Source organism: Hipposideros armiger, unplaced genomic scaffold (genome assembly GCF_001890085.2).
Source record: "Hipposideros armiger isolate ML-2016 unplaced genomic scaffold, ASM189008v1 scaffold_680, whole genome shotgun sequence".
In the NCBI taxonomy this organism is placed as follows: domain Eukaryota; kingdom Metazoa; phylum Chordata; class Mammalia; order Chiroptera; family Hipposideridae; genus Hipposideros; species Hipposideros armiger.
The window spans coordinates 742,170-767,516 of NW_017732030.1; the positions used below are offsets into that span (position 1 = coordinate 742,170).

Below are 25,347 nucleotides of genomic sequence, written 5' to 3' on the forward strand. Positions count from 1 at the left end.
GAGGGCAGTGTCACTGGCCCTCATATGTGGGATCCGAACCGGGGCCCTCTGGCATCCCAAGCCAGTTCTTAACCACCACGCCACTCGGCCGGCCCAATTCTTTTATCTTTGATAAAAGGTCTATGGCTAAACTAGCTCAGTGTTGACAGCACAAGTATTTTACTGTCTAGGTACTATGAAGTCCTATAGATAAATCAAGAGATGTGCTCAGACCAAACACTGTTGGGGGATGGAGTATTACTACTCTAGTTCTTAGGGTAAGGATATAGATCCCTCTCCTTTCCCCACCCTCCTTCCCTACAAGTTCAGGAGCGACGCTGTTGAGGGCGTAGGACTCACATCTAATTCCCAAATTGATTTCTCTTTTATTGTCATTTCAAATAAAAGCACTCTATAATTTCCCAAAGGAAAGGAGGAATAGTTAAAGCCCTTGAACTGGCAGTTACGAGGAGGAGGAGGCTTCTTGCTCTTCTCTAGGTCCAGAAGAATATGACCACTGAGTCTGAGCTGGTTTTAGGCCAGTGTAAGAACGAAGGACCAGCATACCTATCACAGGAGGCTCACAGCGCCGTGGGCTGGTCTGTGCTCTGGATGCTGCCTTGTCATTTTAAGAGCTGGAATTTTAGACTGTTTTAAAATGTGGTGTGACAAATTCAAGCAGGCAGCCCCTTTTTTAGGTTCAAATATATCATTCCCTAGACTTGTGTCTCCCAGGATAGTCTCAAAAACTGTACATTTTATCGCAGTTAATACATCATGCAGAAAGTTCTTTCATGGGCAGTCCTTACCACTTCCCACCCAAAGACAACCCGTTAGGATTTCCATTCATGGGTTAGTGTTGTCCATTCTTGAAATTCATATAAATATGATCAATCTTTTGTGTCTGGTTCAACATGTTTCTGAGATTCATCCATGTTGTTGCACTATCAACTGTTCATTCTTATTGTCAAGTAGTAGGCCATTTTATGGATATCCCCAATTTGCTTAACAGTTTGCCTATTGATGGACATTTTGGCTATTTCCACCTCTTATGAATAAAGCTGCTGTGGACGTTAGTATGTAAGTTTTTTGCAGACATATTTCCACTTGTCTTAAATACTTAGAAATAAAATGGCTGGTTCATAGGGTACGTGCATAGTTAACTTTGTAAGAAACTGCCAAACAAATTCTTTCAAGTGGTTGCACCATTTTCTGCCGCCACCAGCAGTACGTGCAATACACATCCTCACCAACAGGAGGCATGGTTGGGCTTTTCAATTTTAGCACTCCTAGTGGATGTGTAATGGTACTGCATTGCGAATTTGGAAATACCTTTTTAATTTTTATTTTACATACAGTAAAACTGGTTTTATTTTGGTGAGTAGTTCTGTGAGTTTTAATATGTTATAGATTCGTATAGCCACCACCACAATCAGGACACAGAACAGTTCTATCACCCCAAAAAGCTCCCTCCTGATCTGCCCTTTTGTAGTCACAATCTCCTCCTACCCCTCACCCCTGGTAACCACATCTGTTGTCTGTCCCTATAGTTCTGCCTTTTCCGGAATGCCATATAAATAGAAACATGCAGTATGTCTACTTTTTAAACTATCATCTTTCAATCTGCATAATGCCTTTAAGATTCCATATTGGTATCAGTATCCTTGTGGTTTTCAACTTTTGTTGATTTCAAAACTGCAGTAAACTTATGTGTAAAGGTTGTTATGTTTTCATGATGCAGTTTCTTTAGGTAAAAACCCTAGGAGTGGTATTGTTGGGTCATATGGTAAGTGGATGTTCCAACTTTGTAAGAAACTGCTAAACCGTTTTCCAGAGTAGCTGTGCCATTTGCATTCCCACTAGCAATGTGTGAAAGTTCCAGTTGCTCTGCATACTCACCAGCATTTGGTGCTGTATATTTTTTATTTTGCCCATTCTAATAGATGTTTAGAGGTATCTTACCATGGTTTTAATTTGCATTTCTCTAATGGCTAGTGATGTTGAGCATCTTTTCATGTACTTACTCGCCATCCATAGGTGGTCTTGGGTGAGAAGTCTGTACAAATCTGTTGTCTATTTTAAAAATTGGGTTACTTTCTTACTGTTGAGTTTTGATAGTCATTTATATATTCTAGACTGAAGTTGTTTGTTGGATAAATGATTGGCAAATATTCTCCAAATCTAGGGTTGGTTTTTTAATTTCCTTTGTTCTTCTCAGAGCAAAAGTTCTCCATTTATCTTTTTTTAATTCATGCTTTTGATGTCATATATAAAAACTCTTCAACTAACCCAAAATCATGACTATTTTCTGTTGTCTTGTAAAACTCTTTACAATTTTATATTTTACATTAGATCTATGATCCCTTTTGAGTTAATTTTTGTATAAAAGGTAAGGTACATAGGTCAATCTTGTGTATGTGTATAGATGTCCAATTGTTGCAATCCCACTTGTTGAAAAAACTGCCCTTTTTGCATTGAATTACTTTTGCACATTTGTCAAAAACTAGTTACCATATGTTTGTGGATCTATTTCTGGACTCTGTTCTGTTCTATAGATTTGTGTGTCTAGCCTTCCACCAACATAGCACTATCTTAATTACTGAAGCTTTATAATCATTGTTTAAATGGGCAATGAGTCGTTCATTCTTAAAAGTTTCTTTGCTTTTCCATAGACAATTTGGGATCAGCATGTCTGTATCTATAACAAATCCTGCCTGGATTTTTATTGGAATTTTAAAATTAGTTCATAAGTTTCTACAAAAACACCCCCCTTAATTGTGCTGAAAAAAAAATTTATATATATATATATATATATATATAGATAGATAGATAGATAGATATATAAATAAATAAATTTGGGAGGAACTGACATCTTAATATTGTCTTCCAGATTACGTACACTGTTTATTTAGGTTCTTTACTTTTTTTCAGCAACGATTTGTATTTTTCATGTGCTGCCTACACAATATACAATGGAGTTTTCGCTCATATATTTTGTTAAATTTATCTGTAAGTGTTCATATTTTTCATGCTATTGCAAATGACATTAAGTTCATCTTCCAATTACTCTGCCTTACAAGTTTACAGAAATACAGTTGAGTTTTGTATATCAATTTTATTGGGTTGTCAGAAAAGTCATGACGCATTTTTGCAACGAAAAACATAGAAATACGTCATGACTTTTCCAACAACCCAATATATCTTGAGACCTTGCTAAAATCATTATTTCTAGTAATTTATATGCTTAGAATTTTCTACATATATAATCATGTCATCTACAGATAAAGGCAGTTTTCTTTTCCTTTCTGACAATCTTCATGCTTTGTATTTATTTCCTCCCTCCTTCCAGTACAATATTAAATAAAAATAGTGAGAATGAACACTGTTGCTTTGTTCCTATCATAGGGAAAAGTCTTCAGTCTTTAAACCATTAAGTTTAACATCAGTTTGAGTAAGTCCCTCCTATTGCTAGTTTGCTGATAATTTTTATCATGAGTTTTATTTTATCAAATGGGCTTTTTTTGCATACATTGAGATCTTGTTTTTTTTCTTTTTTATGTTAATATAGTAAATTATATTTATTGACTTTTGAATGTTACATTGCATTCCTGGTATGAATCCCACTTGGTCATGATGTATTAACCATTTTATATTGATGGATTCAATTTTATATTTTTAAAATGATATCTGGGTCTATGTTCATAATGGATATTGACTTGTAAAGTTTCTTGAACTGTCTTTGCTTGTTTTAACAGTAAAACCTGATCTTCATGTGAAATGAATACAGGAAGTGTTTCCTCTTTATTTTCTGGAGAGTTTGGAAAGATTGATATATTTTCCTGAAGTGTTTGAAAGAATTTAGAGTTCTAGTGTAGCCATTTGTGCCTGGAGTTTTTGTTGTTTTTTGGAAAGGTGTAAGTTACAAATTCAATTCTTCTGTTTCTATAGGGCTATCAGACTTTCTATTTTCTCTTGTGCCAGTTTTGGTAATTATACTAATATACAATATTAGTATAAAGCTGATCATAATATTCCCTTGTTAGTCTTTTAATGTACATAAGATCTATAGTAGTGTTCCTTGAACACATTTTGCTCATGTGTCCTCTCATTTTTCTTGATCACATTAGATTAGATGGAGACTTAACTATTTTATTAGATCTGTTTAAAGAACCAGCATTTGTTCCATTGATTTTCTCTATTGTTGGCCCTGTTTCTTTGCTTCACTGATTTCTACTCTTACCTGTGTTATTTCCTTCCTTCTTACTTTGGGTCTAATTTACTTTTTCTAGCTTCTTAAAGTGAAAGCTTAGATCACTGAATTAAACCATTCTTTTCTGTCACAAGCATTTAAATCTATAAATATCCCTCTAAAGTTAATGATGTTATTTCAAAAATTTTAATGTGGTTTCTATTATTTAGTTGAAAACATTTCCTTATGATTTCTTCTTTGCCTCATGGATTATTTAGAAATGTGATATTTAGTTTCCAAATATTAGGGACTTTTCTGGATATTTTATCATTTATTTCTAATTTAATTCTGTGGTGACTGGAAAATATACTCTTAAGATTTTCAAGCCTTTGAAATCTGTTGAGAGCATCATATAGCCTATCTTGGTGAATGTTCTGTATGCATTTGACAGTGTGTATCCTACAGTTGTGTATGTTCTTCTATAAGGCGAATTATCTACGTTGAAGCACAGCGATGTTCAAAACTTGAATTCCTTTCTTCCTTTGGATGTTCTATCAGTTACTGAGAGAATAATATTTATATTTCTCCCTTTGGTTCTGTCAGTTTTTCCTTCATGTATTTTGAAACTGTCAGATACTCATTTATAACTGTCACGTCTTCCTCACTGACACATAAAATGCCCCTCTTTATTTCTGGTAAATTCCTAGTCTTGAAGTCTGCCTTGCCTGACATCCAAACAACTACAGCAACCTTTTTATGCTTCCTGTTTGCATGGTGTATCCTTCCCAACCCTCTTCCTTGCAAACTGTGTGTTTGTATTTAAAGTACATTTCTTATAGGTAGCATAAAGTTGGATTTTTTTTAACTAGATTTATTTTTGAGAGCAGTTTTAGGTTCACATCAAAATTGAGCAGGAAGTACATTTATCACCTGTCCACCTACCTTTACCCCTACAGCCTCACCCACCATCAACATCCCACTCCCGAGTATTATGTTGTTACACTCCTTACACTGACGTGATCACTCAGGGTCCATAGTTTACATTAGGGTTCACTCTTGGTGTTGTACATTCTGTGGGTTTTGACAAATGTATAATGACATTTATTATAATGTATTTATTATAATGTATCCAACATTATAGTATCAGGCAGGGTAATTCAGTGCCCTAAAAGTCCTCTGTGTTTCACTTATTCAACCTTCCTCCTCTCTAACCCCTGACAACCACTAACTAGGCTTTTTATTGTCTCCAAAGTTTACCTTTTCCAGAATGTCTTATAGTTGGCTTTTTAAACTTAGTTATATGCATTTAAGGTCCCTCCTTTTCTTTTCATGGCTTGATAACTCATTTCTTTTTAGCACTAGTATTCCATTGTCTGGATGTCCCTGTTCCCCCATTCACCCACTGAAGGACATTTTGGTTGCTTCCAAGTTTTAGCAATTATGTTATAAAACTGCTATAAACATTTGTGTGTAGGTTTTTGTGTGGACATAATTTTTTAACTCATTTGGGTGAACACCAAGGAGCATGATTGCTGGATCACATGGGACGTTATGTAAGAAACTGCCAAAGTTGACTTTGAAAGTGGCTGGACCATTTTGCATTCTCAATAGTAATGAATGAGAGTTCTGCTATTCCACATCCTCATTAGCAGTTGGTGTTGTGGTTTTGATTTTCACCATTCTAATAGTTTGTAGTGTTATCTCACTGTTGTTTTAGTATGCAATTGCCTAATGATATATAATGCTGAACATTTACAGGTGGAGGGCCCATTGCTATAGCACATGTTGAAACACTTTTCTCCATTATATTATCTTTGCTCCTTTGTCAAAGATCAGTTGGCTATGTTTGTGTGGGTTGTATCTTATTTTTTAGTCAGTCGACCTTTTAATTGAAATTTTTAGTCCATTTCCTTGCAAATAATTTTTGATATGAATGGGCTTAAGTCTTAAGGCCACTTTGCTGTTTGTTTTCTAATTGTCCCATTTTCTATTTTCCCCCTCTATTCTTCCTTTCCTGCCTTCTTCTGGGTTAAATGTGTCTGATTCCTCATTGTTTTTATGACATACTTACCTTTTTAGTGGTTTCTCTGTTCAGTTTTTAAAAAATTTTTTTACCCCGTTTTTCAGGTTATATATATCTATGGATTTATGTTCAAGTTCACTACTCCTTTCTTCTGCAATATCTAATAGCCCATACAATGATCTTTTTATTTTAGTTTGAGTTTATACTTTTGAGGTTTATGCGTTATAATCCTTTATGTCTTTGAATGTATTTAAATAGCTGCTTTAAAGTTCTGTGAATTACCAAATGCTAGATCATTTCAAGGTCTGTTTCTAGTAACTGTTTTATTTTTTTCTTGATCATAGAACACATTTTCCTGCTTCTTTGCATGGCTGGTACATTTTTATTGTATGATGGACATTGTGAATAATACCTTGTAGGTGTCTGGATTGTGTCACCTATAAATGGTACTGAATTTTATTCTTTGTTAGAATGGGGCTATTTGTTTGAACTTAGTCTGGTATGGCCCATGGGCTGGATGTGTGTTGTTTAAATGAGGTTTTATTATAACATAGCCACTGCTCATTTGTTTAAATATTGTCTATGGCTGCTTCTGCAGAATGACACAGATCATACAGCTCATAAACCTAAATTATATACTATGTGGCCTCTTAAGAAAAGTTGGCCAACCCCTGCCAATACACTCCTGACGCCTCGTCACATTTCTAGAGCAGTAGCTAAATGACTGAAGTGTTCAGTGAGGCCTCTTCACCTGGGCTTGTTTGGCACTCCAAGGATTCCCCAGCCCTAACTGCTGGAGTCACGGTTCCATTCTAAGTCCCAGCGCAGGTCTTTACCAAGGCTTACAGATCCTTTTCCTGTACATGCACATCCCAGACCCCAGGCAAGCTTCTGCCTTCCTTTTCTCTTGAACTCTTATAAATTCCTTCTGCGTGAGTAACCCAACCTCTGCCTCTTCAGCTCACAACTGCCACTCTGCTTGGGCTCAAGCCCCCCAGTCAAAGCTAGAAAATGCCCCCAGGCAGAAATTCAGGATGGTCAATTGTGGTGTTTAGCCTCCTGTGTCTCCCTTCTCTTGGAGCTCAGTGCTGGGCTGTCTGTTGTGCAATACTTGAAAATACCTGCTGTGCATGAAAAAAAAGAGTTCTGTGGAAAGTAATGTCACAGGGTAATCTGATCATAAATTCCTACTGGGCAGGTCATGGTGGGCAGTCACGCCCCACGCACGTAACTTCTTTAGTAAAAGGTTGATCTTAAGCAAGCCCTGCCCTGTTTCTGTGGGTCTAGGTTAACATACCTTTGAAATACGCCTGCCTTCTAAAGCATGCAAGAGGTCATCCAATCCCACCTTTCTTTCTCCCACCCTCATATAATCTTCCTTATTATCTGTCCTTAATTTCAGCTGCATAAAAGGAACTGCAAAACTGTTATGCTCTAGAGCAGCGGTTCTCAACCTTCCTAATGCCGTGACCCCTTAATACAGTTCCTCAAGTTGTGGTGACCCCCAACCATAAAATTATTTTCGTTGCTACTCTATAACTGTAATTTTGCTACTGTTATGAATCGTAATGTAAATATCTTTGTTTTCCGATGGTTTTAGGTGACCCCTGTGAAAGGGTCGTTCAACCCCCAAAGGGGTCGTGACCCACAGGTTGAGAATCGCTGCTCTAGAGCATTTGAGATCTTGCTCCCTGGCATATGTTGTCAGTTTGGCTCAAATAAACACTTATAAAAATTCTCCACAGGTCTGGACGTTTCTTACAGCAACAACACTGCCCACATATATTTTGTCCAGGCTTAAAGTTGTTTTGATGAGAGCAACTCTGGGACTATTTTGTTATGATAAAACCGCTTTTGCAAAATCAAAGATCCTAGAAAAGATTCTATTCATGGCCTTTTATCTGTCTGACACTCACTGAATCTTCTACGTAATCATTTTCAGGTTAACTATGTTCAATTCCCTTGATCATTCCTCATAGCACAAAACAGATAGCACTTAAGTCATTACAAGTTGGAGATGCACAACCAGGAGAGTTCTCGTCTTCAGAAGTTCAGTCTAGTAAACCAAACATCACACTCATCCCTTTTGCCATAATTTCTGGAGCATGAAATAGGGCATACAGAACTAAAGATAATTAAAAGTGATGTAGGATATCTGATTATTTCTGATTGTGTGTGCGCACCGGGATCTTGGTCTCGTGGAACCGAAGAATGGAGACACAAACCAGAGAGGTAAAGTTTGCAGCAAAGGACAGTTTATTAAAGTAGAAAGAGTTACAGCTCTCAAAGTGAGAGGGGGTACCCGAAACTGAGATGCCCACTAGCTCAAGCAAAAGCTTTTGCTTTTATACTTTTCCTTGTATATCTGGGGAGAAAAGCTGGCTGGCACCTTTTGGTACTATTATCAGATTCTCGCTCTGTTGCTCAGCCTGGAGGGGGCTTTTGCAATAGCCCATTTGTCTCAGAACGTAAGTGGGTTAGGGTGCACTATTTCAGTACTAGCCCAGCTGTCTCAGAATTGGTGTTTCTGCTCTGGCTGGGGCATGTTTCTCTCAAGGCCTATGCCTTGAAGATATGTATTCTACCTCGGGATTCCTGACTGCCTTCTGTTATGCTAACTAACCTGCCTTAATCCCCACTTTGAAGACAAAACCCTAACTTCTGACTTTGGTTGTTATAGGCTTGAAAAAAAAATAGGTTTTCCTCCTCCTGTACCTGAGTTTGTCATTCTGGGGGTCCTAAGACATAAACCCATCAGTCAGATATTAAAATTATTTCCCCTGGCTACGTTACGGTTTCCACCCTAATTCCCTCTAGGTGGCTGTTTCCCTGGTTGCCTATAACTTTTTCTATCTCAAAAGCAGAAGGCTGGATGTCCTTTCGACTCCCCATATCATCCTTACTAGTGGTAGAGGTGGGGAACAAATGCAGTATTATGGGAGAAATTGGGTAGAATTTATAGAAATCTAAAAGATGTATAGAAGTGAGACTTGAGCAAAGGTCACCTTTTCTGGATTTCTTTACCTACAAACTATTAAATGAATTAAATGCATGCTAGCTTTTACCTTCTTAAGATCAGTGTTTTCAGAAATAAGTCAACCGAGTTTTATTTTATGAATTTTTAGTGTTGTGTCTTTGGCTCTAAAACTAAGATACATAATCGGGGACCATAACCTCATTCATAGAGCCTTTGCCTGTGTTTTCTTATGGCCAAACCCCCTCCAGTCAAGTTGCTTTGTCCTGTTCTAGTTAGATACTTAAGTCCTATCTTAAGAGAAATTCATTCAGTGATAACACCTAGTTGGGAAGCTTGGAAAGCACAAGCACTGCAGCCTACTTATCTTGAGAGAGAAACATCCAAAGCTATGGAGAATGTTCATTAGTTTATTTGAGCCAAAGCTGACAACTGACTGGAAGGAAGATCAAAAATGCTCCAGAGGGTAACAGTTTACAGCTTCTTTTGTGTATTTAAAATTAAGGAGGGAACGTAAGGAAGATTGCATGAGAGTGGAAGGAAGCAAGGTGAGGACTGGATTACAAGATAATGTGCTGTCTTAGGGTGGTTACCCCTTTGAGGGGTATTACTTCTGGCATTTCAAAGGTGTGCTAACCTGGGTGCACAAGAACCACACACAGGGGCTGGCTTAAAACCTTTCACTGGGGCCGGCCGAGTGGCGCATTGGTTAGGAGTTGGCTTGGGACGCCAGCTCTGAGCAGCAGGACCATCAGTTCAGATCCCACATGAGGGCCAGTGAAGAACATGAAGAACAAAAGGACAGCAACTTGTCTGCTCCCTTTCCCCAATTCCCCAATAAAATCTTTAAAACAACAACAAACCTTTCACTGAAGAAGATGTAGGCCTGGGGCATGACTAACCATCTTACCTGCCCAGTTAGGAATTGATGATTACAACACCCCTTTTTTGTCCACCATTCCCTTTTGGTCATAAATCGGTCTGAAGGCTACACTGATGACCAACCTTTTATCTGGAGAGTGTGGCCTCACAGTGCAAGGAAGGCTCATTCCTAGGAAGTCTCAGTATTGATGTCTAATTGAGATGGTGGACCATTGGGGATGGAGAAATACCATAACCACGGTGTCGACAAAAGAATGTCCAAACCTGTAGAGAAATTTTATAAAAATTTGAGCCAAACAGAATACAATGGGAAGCAAGATCTCAACAGATTAAGATAAATGCTGGAGAATAAGTTTGCAGTTTCTTTTATACATTTAAGATGAAGGAGGGAACTAAATTACATTGAAAGTAGGAAAAGCAAGGCGGAGATCAGATTACAGGTTAGTTAGGATTACTTACTCTCATGAGGGTAGTTGCAGGGCAGTTGCACTTTAGAAGGAGGGCTCTGAAAGGGGGCATTTCACAGGTGTGTTACCTAGCTGCACAGACACAATGGACAGGTCTGCTTAAGGCAAAGAGAAGCTTTAGTAAAGAAGGTAAGGCCATGCCTGGGCGTGACTACCTACCCTGCCCAGTTAGGAATTTATGATGGTATCACCTTGTGAGGTTACTTCCCTTTATTCATCCAAAATGGGATGTGAGTCGAGGCTGAATTTTCCTCAGAAGGAGGGGCAGGTAAGTGGAAGGCAGTCGGGTCTTATGGCCTTCATTGCAAAAATAAAACACTCTGGATCATTTCTATCCTGTGAACCATCAGGATCTGAGATTTGCCTTCTGTCTCATTTTTCTGTGGATGGCATCTAGTATAACATTTACATGAGCATGAAAATAGTATTAGCACTTATCTCATACATGCTCAGTAATCATAAACAGTTTGACTATATAGAAAAGCCCAAAGAACAAGTGTAACTACTATTATGGCAAAAATCATTAGCAGACAGATAAAGATAATCAAATAAAATGGATTCTGAGTTTAGTATCAATCTGTTGGTATACAGGCCTTGTTGATGTCTTGGGACCACTGTCCCATTGGTATTGGTGGCTTTTCATCCTCAAGGAGTCTCTATAGACAGGAGTAGATGTCCATCTGCAGCTAGGCGCGTGATAAGATCCCTTCCAATGAGGTTGGACAATGTCTTTTACTTAACGTCCTTTCTAGTAAAATCTCCAGGTGGCAGTCAGTGATCTTTAAAGTCTTTGTCTCCTGGGAGTCCTGGGAGCTTGCTGTGAAAGGAAGCAGTTACCATTGTGGCATTTTCCTGAAGTGACTCTCTCAAACCTTGGCAATATGTAAGATGTCAGCTCATAAGTTCCTTCATCTAAGTTCAGCTTAAATGCACTACGATGAAGCCAGGGAGCTGGGAGGAACAGTGGTCATCTTGGGTTTCCCACAGACCCAACTATTTTTTTAACTATTGTTTACCCAGACAATATACCCTAGAAGTTTTTTTCATCACTTATTTTACAATGCTTCCAATAAAATTTAACATGAATACAAATCTTTTGAGATGTTCCAGGGGCCCTTCTGGAACACTGCAAAGTTATTCCTATAAATATTGAGATTTTAACCCTTGAAACCTCAATTTCTAATGAAAACTAAGAAGTAGGCAATCAACGTGCTTTAGCTTGGCAGATTTATGAAGACATTTTATAACCTATAGAAACATTTCATAGACATCAAAGTCATGAAATGACTTCGGACTGATTTTGTAAATCAGTCCATAGTGAATGAGTATGGACTGATTTTGTAAAACCCAGGCAAAATATAGCAACAAACTTAAGTTAGATTTTATTTATTTACTAAGTATTAATCTTAGATCACATGAACTTGAAAAGCATTTGAGTTAGTTTCTGTATTTCTGAGAACTTTAGAATACCCAATCCTTACAAGCACTGCCTTTACATTAATTTTAGCAATACAATCCAGAGGTAGAAAACTATTGGGTAGTCAGAAAAGTCTTGACACATTTTTGCAGCGAAAAACAGAATACGTCATGACTTTTCCAACAACCCAATATCTCACATTTATAACATACATAGACAGACAGACACAGAGAACAGCTGGATCCAAATTTTGTTTTGGAGGCCTTTTACATCTGTCTTTGACATGTCAAGTTCCAAATGACCTCCCCCTTCTAAAATAACAACAGCCAAGAGCATTTTCTCAATCCGTTGAGACTTTGTTTCCAAGGCAATTGTCAGTTTGGCTCAAATAAACTTTTATAAGCTTTCAAAAATAAATTAATTAAATTAAAATAAAATATGAACAGCCACTTTTAACACCTTAAAGAATTGGGTTGAAACCTAAATGACATTATAGGTTGATCCATTTATCTAAATGCTTTTTTCTGGTAATTCTTTTACATGGTTTCACTTTAGCTTAGGGGAGAAGGTCTTTTTAAGTTCTGAGAAAGTCTCTAATAGTTTTTTTTTTCCTTCATTCTGCCTAATTTTATAGCTGGCTTCTTCTAATTGTATGTGCAAAAATAATTATTTAGAAGTATCAAAGGATCCTCATCTTGAGGCTGACTACCCTGGGGCTTGTCAGCGGCCTCAGAGGCACAATTTCCCGTTAATTATGACATATATAGAGTCTGAACAAACTCCTAGGGAAACCAACCTTTATGTGTACACATGCATGTCTCCACACAAGCCAAATGAAGTGTATATCCCCTTAGGCAACCCCCCAAAATTCCTAGTCACCTAAGAACACCCACACAAGAGCCAGTGAGAGCTTACCAGATGCCATCAGAACTGCGACGCTTTCCAGGGCACAGGCCGCTCTCTCCAGGGGAACCCAATTCGAGTGCCCTGCCCTTCTCCTTGGGCTCCCCCAGGCTTCTCAGGAATCGGCTGCATTACCACACTGGACACCTCGCGGTGCCAATCTCCACCACTCTGGATTTGGGGATCTGCCACAACTATCACCACCCATCAAATTGGCTATTTGGGTTGGGGAAGCAACTACCCTTTCTCTTTCAGAGCTAAAGAGAGTTCAGTCTCTCATTTAACCAGCAAAGATTTTGCTCAGACTCCCAGTAAGCAACCCAATTCAAAGCTGAAATTAGTAACCCATATTCTTTTCCTGGATTATCTCAGCCCTTAATCCACCTTGAGGATTTTCTAAGAACAGCTCAAATAAAGTCATGGTCTGCTACTTAAAGCAAGGAGACCCAGAATTCTAAGAGAAACTCACCCACGTTCACCCGATGCAAAGCAGGGCACTGATGAGGCACAGTGGGCCTCTGCTGGTACCAGACACCCGTCCCGGTCTGCAGGGTGGTCCTGGGTGGGCTTCAGAATTCTGCCGTACGGCACCAAATCAATGTTGCCGTAAGAAACGTCCAAACCTGTAAAGAACTTTTGTAAGAGTTTATTTTAGCTATAATAAAATTAACAATTACCAGGAAGCAAGCTCTAAAACGCTCCAAAGGATAACAGTTTGAAGTTTCTTTTGTGCATTTAAAATTAAGGAGGGAATGTAAGGAAGACTGCATGAGTGGAAGGAAGCAAGGTGGGGACTGGATTACAAGATAATGTGCTCTCTCAAGGGTGGCTACGCCTTTGAGGGGTGTTACTGTGGCATTGCAAAGGTGAGCTAACCTAGGTGCAGAAGAGCAATGGACGGGGCTGGCTTAAAAACCTGTCAATAAAGAAGCTCTAGGACTGGGCGTGGCTACCCACCTTACCTGGCCTGTTAGGAACTGATGATTTATTACAGCACCCCTTTTTCATCCACATTATCAAACAAAAGAATGAGATATTTAGGGTGAGAAACCCTTAACCTTATTTTAAATTAATCTTAACTTGGGAATATCTAATTCAGAAGAAAAATAGTTGGCGCTGCCACATCTTCTGTTGCTTAGAGTTGTGGGCACTAGTTTCAGGCCATCACTCTGTCCCACTCTGAGTTGTAGGCATCTGACCAGGGGACAGACCCTGACTCTAGTAACAGCCCAAGTTACGTAGGTTCATGAGGTTTGAGCAGGAGCAAACCCTGATATGCTTCTTTCCCTTAACAGTATAGGCCAGAGGCTGGCAAACGTTTCCTGTAAAGGGTCAGATGGCACGTATTTGAGGCTTTCAAGCCATGGTCTGTCACACCTGCTCAATTCTGCCAGTTGTAGCATGAAAGCAGCCATAGAGGATACGTAAACAAATGGGCGTGGCTGTCTTCTAACAAATGGTGTTTACAAAACAGGCAGCTAGATTTTGGCCCAAAGACTATATATTTTGCTGACCCCTGGTGAACATAAATAAATCTAAGCTTGCAAAAGTTTAACTGTGTTTTCAGTTTTATAAAATTTTGAAGGCCTGGAGAAAATGTTTTCCGATTTTGTAAGTTGCCATTTCTACTGCATGATTATCTTTTTTTTTCTCTATTGATAAGATAAAGCTATAGTTACCTCACATTTACTCTAAGTCAGCAGTTCTCAACCTGTGGGTCATGACCCCTTTGGGGTCGAACGACCCTTTCACAGGGGTCACCTAAGACCATCGGATAACAAAAAGATATTTACATTACAATTCATAGTAGTAGCAAAATTACAGTTATAGAGTAGCAACGAAAATAATTTTATGGTTGGGGGGTCACCACAACATGAGGTAAGGAGTCGCAGCATTAGGAAGGTTGAGAACCGCTGCTCTGAGTGATCAATGTGGTAAAAAGGACTGTTTCTACATGCCACCGAGTCATACAGTATTTTTGCGTTCTATACCTTCAAAATGAAACTTCTTTTCTCTTGACAGATAAACACTTCATGTGAAGAGTGGTGACAGGGAGCACTGAGTTTTGAAGTGGCCCGGAGAGGAAAAGCACGGGCCAGTTACCACGGGGACAGGCGTTCGGTGTTTTCCAAAGATGCTGAAGTAGTCTTTGACACTCACAGCTGTGCTCCACTCAGTCCAACCTCTTCCTAACATGGGCTGCATGAAATCAAAGCAAATGTTCCCATTTCCTACTACAATTGAGAGTAACAACCAGCATGCAAGTACAGAAAGCTTCGTGTCAGGCGACAGATTTCCTCCGAGGATGCCTTCTCCAGTTATCAAGGAGGTGGCCAGGGAACCCTCAGAGTCCGAAATTGTGGTCTCTGAGTTTGCACACCGCCTGTCCCAGGAAATCCTGAGTGACGCCTTGCAGCAGTGGGCAGACAACAACACTAAGTACTGTGACATCCCATTCATTGAGAACGAGGGGTAGAAAGATGGCACTGGCTTGAATTGTGGATCTAGTTGGTGCTAGCTTAAATACAGGAAGCAAAAGCAAAAAGTGGTGTGATTAAATACAAACGACTCCATCTGAATGTAAAATTAAGTCTATGATAATATCAAGAGTGTAGGAATACCTACAATGAAATGTGTTTTACGCAGTTCTATGACAACAGCACTTTCTATCAGCTTGGTCTTGGATGTTAGTCCTTTAAAGGGCTAACCACAGTCCTGTGGCACCACCCTAATCAGCTGTATGCCACACCACTTTCTTGAGACAGTATAGCATCACCAAAGAAATAAAAAGGAAAAAGTGCCCTAAGTTTCCAAATGGTTTAAAGACCTTCCTTTAATATAACTATTTAATTTATACCAACTCCCCTCCCCCCTGCCAAGATATGAAAAGGATTTTTCTTGAAATGCCTCAGCAATGAATGGCACTCAAGCAGATTAACAGTGAGTGGGGCTTGTTGGTCAAAACCATTTGTGTCAAGGATCCCTGTTTAACACAAATGATCCAGTGTTAGAAAGCACCCCATGTAGAGGAGGTCCACCTTGAACCCTGTCCTTAGTAAGATAGTTATGCTTGTCATCCTCAAACATAAGTCTCACCTTGAATCTCAGGGCCCTAACTGACCACAACTATTATTGAATGACTCAGATTTTGTGTAAATTTCACAGGATACAATTTACTTAATCATGGCATTAATGTTTATTGCATTGAATTAAGCCCAATGATCTATAACTATACAAGAAAACAAATTTGGGTGCCTTTGATAAACAGAAGCCCTAGCTGGCAAGGTAGAAAGCAGAGCCGGGTTGCAGTGCTGAATGTGTACTAAGCTTTACTGTCTCACAGATGCACAGGGTTGGTATATGGGCACTTCTTCCCATTTTTTTTATTGACTAGAGGGGCAATCACCAAATTACTGTGGGACCAGATTATGCGTGAAAATCTATTGCTGTATTACTACAGATCAGACACTCCTCCGAAAACAGTATTTACGCATTTTTTTTTATGGTAACATTGCCCATTGGACATTTACAGCTATATACTGTACTATTTTTATAAATTAGGCTACCTTTTTCAGGAAGCTTTGTTTTAAAGAATTAGTACTGTTTGAGATCCATGGTGACAGAAAATTTGGGAGAGACGGAAGAAGATACTAAGACATAACAGGAAAACTGGGAGTGAGTCTCTCTAGAATTACCTTTTCATCAAGATTTGCTACACATTGAGTTTAACTGGCAAGGGAATTATTTAAGCCCTTGTGCGTTAGATTCTTTTAAGATACAACAGACCCTTGTCACTGAAATCTAAAGGAAGGCAGAGAAAGGCTTGTGACCTCTTTAATGAGATAAATATGTATTTGGCCTTGTAAGCAGGCAGAAATGCTATATCTAATTTTAACAAAGATACTTTAAAACCCACAATCAAATAGTGAATTCTCCAAGTTACATGGGCCAAGAAAGTTCTTTAAAGTGAGTGATGTGCCATCTTTCTGTTACCTTTGGATACCTGGTCATTCAGCTTTCATTTCACCTAGTCCCAGGATTTGTACTGTCCTATTGTACTTGCCATCTTAACAACTCAGAAAAAGCACACGCGTTTATACAAGGAAATATATGTCATAAGTCATGAGGCTGAGAACAGAGTTTCCTAAAACTACAAAACATATTTCCAGCTCATGAAGAAAAATTTAGGTTTTTGAGTATTTATACTGACTCAGATAAAAGCCTAGATGTTGCCATTTTTCATTCATTGTATCTCTCACATCAGGACACTTGCTACAAGGTATTCATTTGCTGAAAGATATAATTAAGTTTGTAAGATAATGCATATTGTGAGAACACAAAGCCATATAAAAAGCAGCACATCGCACTAAAATTTTCAGCATGCATAGGGACATAGACTACTGGGTTTTGGTTATATCTAAATGTTTTAACCTTAGGTTACTCCTGTGCCTTGGGCCTGTTTCCCAGGGGTGTAACAGGGATGCCCGCCAGACACACATGTAGCTACAAGTCTAAACTGTGTTGCCCCCCTCTGACACGATGGCAGTACAGATGTCGCTGATCACCACCTCCTCGCTCCTGAATCATTTTAACAGAGTATATATCCTGTGACATACAGAGACTTGTCTTAGAAATGGGCAGGAACTACAAGGCTGGCACAGTGTCAGTGGATAAACCAAGTTGGGAGCAGGCAGGAGAAAGAGCTGGGTAAAGAATCTGTACTCCATGCGGTGGCTGCCAAGATGTAGTTTGGCCTTGCTGGCAAGATAGATAAGGACATCTTCGATAGGATAATTCAGCTTCTTTCATACCTTCATATTTAAATATTGAATTTACTTTATTTTAAAGGTCCCGCCTGTTGGAACAATAAAAGAGTAGAGGGACTGTTTTAGGGAGGAGACATAAAACAGAAGACAAAGAATTACTAGCTACTGGAAAGGGAAACATTGGTTCCAAAATACATCACACACACAGATGAAATACAAATGATGGCCAGTTAGTAAGAGAAAGGAACGTGAGGAAAAGAGAGCCCAAGAAACAGCACTAGTGTCAAACTCCATCAGAAATGCACTGCAAAAACGAGTTTCCAGTGTTTTCCACTGAGGGGAGGGACCCGGGAGCAAGGTCCCGTCTTTACCCTGCTGACACACGCCCAACCACTGCGTCTGTGCCCTCGAGAACATCCAGGATAGGGGCCAAGGAGCTGCCACCAGCATGACAGAGAACCTGCAGATGACAATGGCAGAAGCAGCAGTTCATTAGAGGAAACCTGCCAATTCCTCATTTGCAAAGACTCACAGAGCCTCACAGTGTGCTTCACCCCTGCTCCCCCAGCTCAGGGTCTCCTGTGCACAATACCTTTCAGTTACAGGCCTGTGATACGAGTTCTCCACTTTCAGTTGCCTTACCAGTTCTTTGCAAACTACCTATGGTTGTTATTAGCACTTAAAGCACAATTTTGAAGGGGATAAAAATGATGTTGGTTCCAAGAGAATAATTTGTGTCAAACTGCCTTAGTATTAAAAATAGACACACGCTGGATGAACAGAGCATGGTACTCATCCTATTCATGTCATTGACATTTTATGAATTGGAGGGAACTATACTTTTGTTATTACATGGTTTTAGAAATCATAAGTTAGAGACACATTATAAGTAATGTCAAGGAACAGTCATTTAAAAACAAACTTCTAACAAATATATTGTTTGCTTAATCACAATGCCCTCATCCTGTATTTGTGTGACCAAATAGGACATGTCTTGCTCAGAGCACTGGGCACAGGCTCAGAAGCACTCCCTGTATCTTTGCAAAACTCAAGTTTTGTAAACAAATTCACTTCCCTGTAAGACTTAGCTATGAAAGGGTATATTTTTCCCAAATATTTTTGTGAAAATACTTTTTTATAACTGTACAGTAAAAGTCTAGTTGCAACTAGCTATGAGTTCTTATTTAACTGAAATAAGCAAATGCTTTTCAATGCTGTGTGTACTTTCAAATCTTTTAACATGAAGGACATTTTCTGAGTTTCTAACAAATATTAAGTGAATAAAAATCTACTTAGCAAGTAATTTCTTGGATCATTCAGTTCCAATATAGGAATTTTAAGAATATAAATGTAAACGTCCATTATCATGGCATCTTTATTCCTAATCTGTTCCTAAATTTTGGGGAAGAAAAGTCCTTCATGTTTAATGTATTAAGAACAAAATTTTAAAGGAATTCCTTCCGGAGTACAATTTCCTCGTCTATGAGAAGGGTACAGGATATAATCCTTGATGTCATTTTAAGTGCTGCCACTTTTTGTTCTTGTAAACCTTAAGTTCTCTTAGTTTCTGAGGGAAGGAAAAACTATACAAGTTAAAAAATAAATGAGAAACTAACCTTTAACTTAAAAATTACTCTTACCTAGACTTTAAGGTCCCAGGTCTGGAACACCTTGCAGTTTCTTGCACACCTTAAAAAAAACCTTATTTTGTCAACAGTACCAATTATTGAAGGTATTTCTACTTTAAACGAGAAGTCCTCTTGTGTTTTCCTCCTGATTTGAACTGTGTAAGGGCAAATAACTGTTATCACACAAAAGTAAACTTCAGGAAGCAGAGTGTCTCTTAGAGATTGTCGTCTCCTAATGCTTCATTCTGCCATATTAGCAAATACTGCAAACAGTAAGAACCAGTGCTTCGACTTTCACCATAGGAAGGGGCTGTGGTGAACTCTAGGGAAGGCCAAGGATGCGTCAGTAACACTGCAGAGACCACCTCATAAAACCTCCCTCTTCGCCTGAAATTTCTAACGTTATAAAATGAACATTTCTGTTATAGTAACTTGTAATTATTTTAAAATAGATTTATATACAGAGAAAATTCTATGAAGCATGAACACAGTATCCAAAATATTTTCAGGGTTTTTATTTTTTATAATCTATACATAAGTTTATTTAATCAACATATAAACCACTACCCAAAGCCAAAACATAAAGTTCCCATTTTAATTAGATATACTAACTCAAGAATCTCTAAAGGCCTTCAAATTTCCCATCTAAAACAGGGGTTGGCAAACTTTTTCTGGAAGGACCACATAGTAAATATTTTAGGCTTTGCAGGCCTTCCAATCTCTGTTACAACTACTCAAAACAGCCATGGGTAATAAGTAAACAGATGAGTACAGGTATGTCCCAATAAAGCTTTATTTACAGATGCTGATACTTGAGTCTCATGTAATTTTCACATGACATGATATATTAGTCTTTGATTTCTTTCTCCAACCATTTGAAAATGCAGAAACCATTCTCAGCTGGCAGGATATATAAAAAACAGGCAGCAGAACAGATGGGGGCCATGTACCATTGTTTGCTGACCCCTGCTTCAAAATAATACCTTCAACATCCAGTCACTTCAAAATTTCAAATCGTTGCTTCCCAGAGATTTAAAGTAATTATTCAAATCTTCATCAGTAACTTCTTTTAGTTCAGCTGGTTTCCACTTTGGACTCTGGTCTTTATCTATTAAAACTGTCACGTGAAGACATGAGAAATGTTAGTTCATTTCTTTCTGGTATTACAAGATTTTAATTAACTGAATCGACAGAAACTACCTTGTACTAGGCATATTTTTCTTTAGCACGTTTTTTTCTGCCAAGTTTGAATTTTTGTATGTGTTTCAGTTTTCTTATAAATTCAGCCCCCACAGAATCTGGATGGATAGCAACGCACTGACGATGACCATGTGACTTTCTATCCTGCGAAGCCTGATGCCTCTAGCTTGAATACAGCCTACTGAACTAACCCAGGGGCTTAAGGCTGAGCCCTCTTTTCTTCTTCGAGTAAAACTGTAAATGAAATCTCCCTGCGATAAAACAGCTGAAACTAAAGTTGGTGTGGTTTAAAGAGAAGGCAGGAGAAGGTGAGGGCTCAGATCTGCCTTGTAAGCTCCTCCACGGTGATATGAGAGGAAGATCACTTAAGGCAGAGGAAAAGGGACTTGATACATAATTAAATGTGGATACAGCCATTTTGCTGAGTCCTCTAGATAACACAGCTCTGAATTAAAATACCAGACCACCTTCAGGGTATCATGAAAAACGCTACTTCTCTTATTTCAGGGTAGTCATCATTTAGTGTGGTATCCCCACAGGACTCTAAGTATGACGCAATCCGCAAGCTCTCCTTTAACACTGGGGGTAAAGTCAGTTTCCTGGCTGTAACAGTATAGTATTTATACAAACGCTACCATGTGGGAAACTAGAGGAGGGTACACAGGACCTATCCGTATTCTTTCTGACAACTGTACGTGACTCTACAATTTACCTCAAACAAAAAAAAAATTTTAAAGGGAAGGGGGAATTTCAAGCATGCTTAAAATGTGCATAATTTTTGTGAAGAATGAAAAATATTTAAACATACAGACTCTACAGTGAACCTAAAAAACTGCATTTAGCATCAGAAGGCTAAATAATTAAAGAAGCAATCTGGGGAACAAGGAGGCAGGCTGCCTGGGGAGGTGGAGAGGTTAGAGGGCTTTATGCATAATTAAATGTGGATACTGGAGGTTTTAAAGTCTGGCTGCCTAACTTTGGGATTCTGGTATCATCAGATCAGGTGTAATATATTGAACACTGAGGTTGTAATCCCTGCTAACTTGAAAGTTTTGCATTCCCTCGACAAAATAAAAACCCTGGAACATTCTCTCTACAAGAATCTCTTCTCTTTTAAGCCAGTGCTATCTACCTCCTTGACAGTCCACTGAAAGGCAAAAGGGAAGAGCACAGTAATAAAATCTGGTGTGATTTTATTGCAAACTAACAGAAAATTTTACCTAGCATAGATAAAACAAATTCTTGCCATGAGACAGCTCAGGTTCCTCAGAAGGTTCTCATGAGGCACCCACTCAAATTCCATTTCGTAGCTCTCTAGCGCTGCTAAAATAATCCATTTTTATTTTCTTCTATAACTAGGAAGACGTCTGTTCTAGATGTTAATAGTGAGCATTTTTGGCAACCATTTTCCTAATTTGCTTTGTTTATTTTATCTAATTTGCTAATATATTTTGTAATTAGGAAATTGTAGCAACATTTGGTCATGCAAGAACACCAGTTTTCCCCAGAATAGATACCACCTTCTGAATAAAAAGGTTATGCAGAAAGATGAGGCAACTACATTCTCTTCATTAAAAAGTAGCTTGATAAGCAGCTGCCTTATAAATCAGAACTTAGATGCCGCTTGGTTTCAACTCTTTCCTTAAAATAACTAACAGTTTATCTAAAAACAATACCTTTCATTTTTAAGTTTAACAAGGGCTGCTATAGGGGCCAGCCAGATGGCACAGTTGGTTAGAGTGCGAGCTTTGAGCAACAGGGTCGCCGATTTGATTTCCACATGGGCCAGTGATCTGTGCCAGAGCTGAGCTGCCAATGGGTGGCCGGATGGTTCAGTTGGTTAGAGCGCATGCTCTTAACAACAAGGTTGCCGGTTCAATTCTGGCATGCCTCCCCCCTCCCCGGCAGCTAGATTGAAAGCAGCAACTGGACTTGGAGCTGAGCTGCACCCTCCACAACTAAGATTGAAGGACAACAACTTGACTTGGGGCTGATGGGTCCTGGAAAAACACAATGTTCCCTTTCCCCAATTCCCCAACACTGTTCCCTTCCCCAATTCACCAATAAAATCTTAAAAAAAAAAAAAGGGCTGCTATAAACATATAATGAATACTTTAGGAACATAACTCAAGTACTCCACAGGTCCTCCTAAAATCATAAGTCTAGGCTCTGATCCACACGCAGCGAGAATTTGCTGGGAATTAGCAGGAAAAATGCATATTTTACTTGGTTTCAGTAAAACATAGTTCTTTCCTCTGACTCCATGAGTCCTCTGAAAGGATTTGAACCAACTGCTCATTGCTGATATTATATCGTGCCATAAATTGAGAATTCTACAGCAGTGACCAGCATTTATTGAAGCTTAAAGCTCAGAGAACATAACCTTTATTCAGATTAAATATATCCAGAGTCTGTACTATATTAAAGTGATCAATAAAAATGTAAGAAAATTAGATATGCAAAATACATGCAGAGGGAAAGACTCCTACAACAGAAAGAACAGCTATTATTTATAGGGATATGAGCATATACATAAAAGAAATTATTGAAAATTTGCTAGGAATAAAAAAAAATCACTTCACTTGCCTTTTCTAAATACTGACTTTGAAGATAAGCAAAAATAAAAATTAATAAAAACATTAGCAGATGTTACTAATTATGTCACGGTTTTTCTCAATGTCAATGTTGAACTGCTCAGGTACAGGTGAGGAGGTGGATGAGAGGGTCTGAACTGCTGGGATTTTGCCAGGCCAGTGCAAAGGAGTGAAGACGGGTAGGGGGCGTGAGGGCTTTCTGCAGGGGAATAAATGTACCTCTCAAGGGCTTCAGCAACAGAGCGCATTCACAAGCTCAGGCTGCACTTAGCAGAGGCCATCCATGTGAAAGTGAGAGCACCATTCCCTCTTATGTTTAACTTAGGGAGCGGTGACCAGGTTATCTGAATTTTTAAACAATATTGGTTTCAAACACTTATCTTCCCTTATATGCCAATTGGTAATTTTTTTTTAACTTGCCAATCTTTATAGAAGTCTAATTTTCACTAATTAAACAACTATCATATTTGATTAACAGTATATGCTCATAAAACCTATTTCCATAGTAGCCAGCAAGGAAACAGGCGTCACTTACCTGCCCTAACGCCTTCATGGAAGTCATGGCCTCGCTGAAAGAGAAAGGAGATTCAGTGGGACATCCTGGGCATCCTCATCCCTGGTGACCTCTCTCCACACCCACGTTAGCCTCCCACTCCCATGGCCACAGCCTGAGCCATGACACCAGACACTGGACCGCTCTCCTATCCTCATTTGCTCAAGTATCTCCACTGCTGCAAACCCCTCGTTTTACGGAGCTCCACTGATGCTACGACTTTCTCACCATTTGTTCTGGCTTCACTGTGCTCCTCATCCGGCCCAGTTTCCCCAGCCCATTAACGTGGTCACTTTCCCCTAAAAACGTCCTCATCTCCCTCAAGCCCTTTTCTCCCCTTTCTTCTGTCTTGGCAAAATCCCAGCACCAATGGAACCCTACCAGTTCCCTCTGCCTGCATTCGAGAGGCTACATCTTTGCTGCAGAAAAATCATACAGCTGTGACTTATTTCACTTAAAATTCGTGATCACATATCTCAAGCAGGCATGGAAAACTGCCCAACGGCCATGTTCTCTTCCCCACTCCCCAAGATAATGATTTCAACTGTCTTCTGTCTCTTCAACCTCTACCCCTAGCAAACTCGACTCTCACTATATTCTCAGCAATGACTTAATCTTCTACTTCATTGAAAAGAAAAAGAGAAGCCCTAGGCCATGACGCTCTCTCCTTCCCACACTATAACTAACCCCAGCAGCCCAGCCCCAGCCGCCTGCCCCGCGGTGCTCCTGAGTGTGGAGGAAGGGGACCCTCCCCCAAAGCCAGTCCTTCCTGCGTTCCCACACACATTCCCTCCGACCTCCTCAAGGACTTCGCCTGAGAAGGTTACCCATTTCTCTTTCCTTTCCTGGCATCAGCAGTGCAGGCAGTATAACTTAGCGGCTGAGTGCATGCAGTTCAGAGGTAAGGGTTCACCTCCTGACTCCACTACACAGCAACTGGGTGACCTTGGCACAGTCACTTCTCTAACTCCCAGTTTCCTGAAGTGGCAGCATCAATACGTCCATCACGGGATTATCTTGATCCATATCCCAGCAGTGCTGACACACAGTAAGTGCTCAGTAAATGTTAACTATTACGAGTATCATCAACATAATTCTTTTTCTCTATTGGATCATTCTCAGTCATTTATAAACATGTTCTAGTATCTTCCACCTTACAGAATAAAAAGGGAAGCTCACTTGGTTCCACAGTCTCGGCTTCTACCTTATTTCTGTTCAAAGAAGAAAGACATATATAGTCTCCACTTCTTCATATCCCATTTACTCATTTCTTCTCCAACTTGCCATACTCTAACTTCTGCCCCGACAATCCTGAGATGACCTGCCCAAATCACCCAGAGCGTTCGTGCTGCCAAACGCAGAGGAGGCCTTTTGTTCTCATGTACTGGACGCTTCGGCGAGCGCCATCCTCCCTGAAACGCTCTCCCTGCTCTCATGACACTGCACTGTCCTACCTCTCCTTCCACTGGCCTTTTTCTCTTCTTTCTCCTCTATCCCACTTCAAGATGTTGGCGCTCCTTGGGTCTCAGATCAGGGGTCTCTCGTTTTCCTTCTATATGATCTTATCCATTCTATACTCAACACATTAGCAGCTGATGGAGTCTGCTAAAACATAAGATCACGTGACTATTCCGCGCAAAGAAGTGCTTCCCACTTTACTCAGGACAAAAGCCAAAGTCTCATAAAACCTTCAAGGCCATACATGCCCTACCCCGTTAGCTCTGACTTCATCTCTCTCTCACGACTGCCCCCCAACCCACTCCGTCCACAAG

At 39.4% G+C, this 25,347-nt stretch overlaps 2 protein-coding genes and 1 long non-coding RNA gene across 5 annotated transcripts in view; 1 reads left to right on the forward strand and 2 right to left on the reverse strand.

Annotated features, from left to right (window-relative positions):
• AKAP19 (A-kinase anchoring protein 19) overlaps positions 1–18,769 on the forward strand; it is a 61,450-nt gene extending 42,681 nt beyond the window's left edge. For all 3 annotated transcript variants that reach the window (XM_019626484.1, XM_019626485.1, XM_019626486.1), the window contains one exon: positions 14,857–18,769. In XM_019626484.1, the coding sequence (XP_019482029.1) occupies positions 15,029–15,310 (282 nt within the window). In that variant the 5' untranslated portion in view covers positions 14,857–15,028 and the 3' untranslated portion in view covers positions 15,311–18,769. The remainder of the gene's footprint in view (positions 1–14,856) is intronic.
• On the reverse strand, positions 10,305–14,590 carry LOC109372957 (uncharacterized). Its single transcript, XR_002122129.1, has 2 exons — positions 13,304–14,590; positions 10,305–11,331 (listed from the first exon to the last, which is right to left on the reverse strand). It is a non-coding gene; the product is annotated as an uncharacterized LOC109372957 (long non-coding RNA).
• A 952-nt stretch (positions 18,770–19,721) lies between the features above and the next one.
• Positions 19,722–25,347, reverse strand: part of HIBCH (3-hydroxyisobutyryl-CoA hydrolase) — a 103,414-nt gene continuing 97,788 nt past the window's right edge. Inside the window, exons 8-9 of the mRNA XM_019626482.1 lie at positions 23,558–23,591; positions 19,722–20,345 (exon numbers count right to left, since the gene is read on the reverse strand). Of these exons, the coding sequence (XP_019482027.1) occupies positions 20,230–20,345; positions 23,558–23,591 (150 nt within the window). The 3' untranslated portion in view covers positions 19,722–20,229. The remainder of the gene's footprint in view (positions 20,346–23,557; positions 23,592–25,347) is intronic.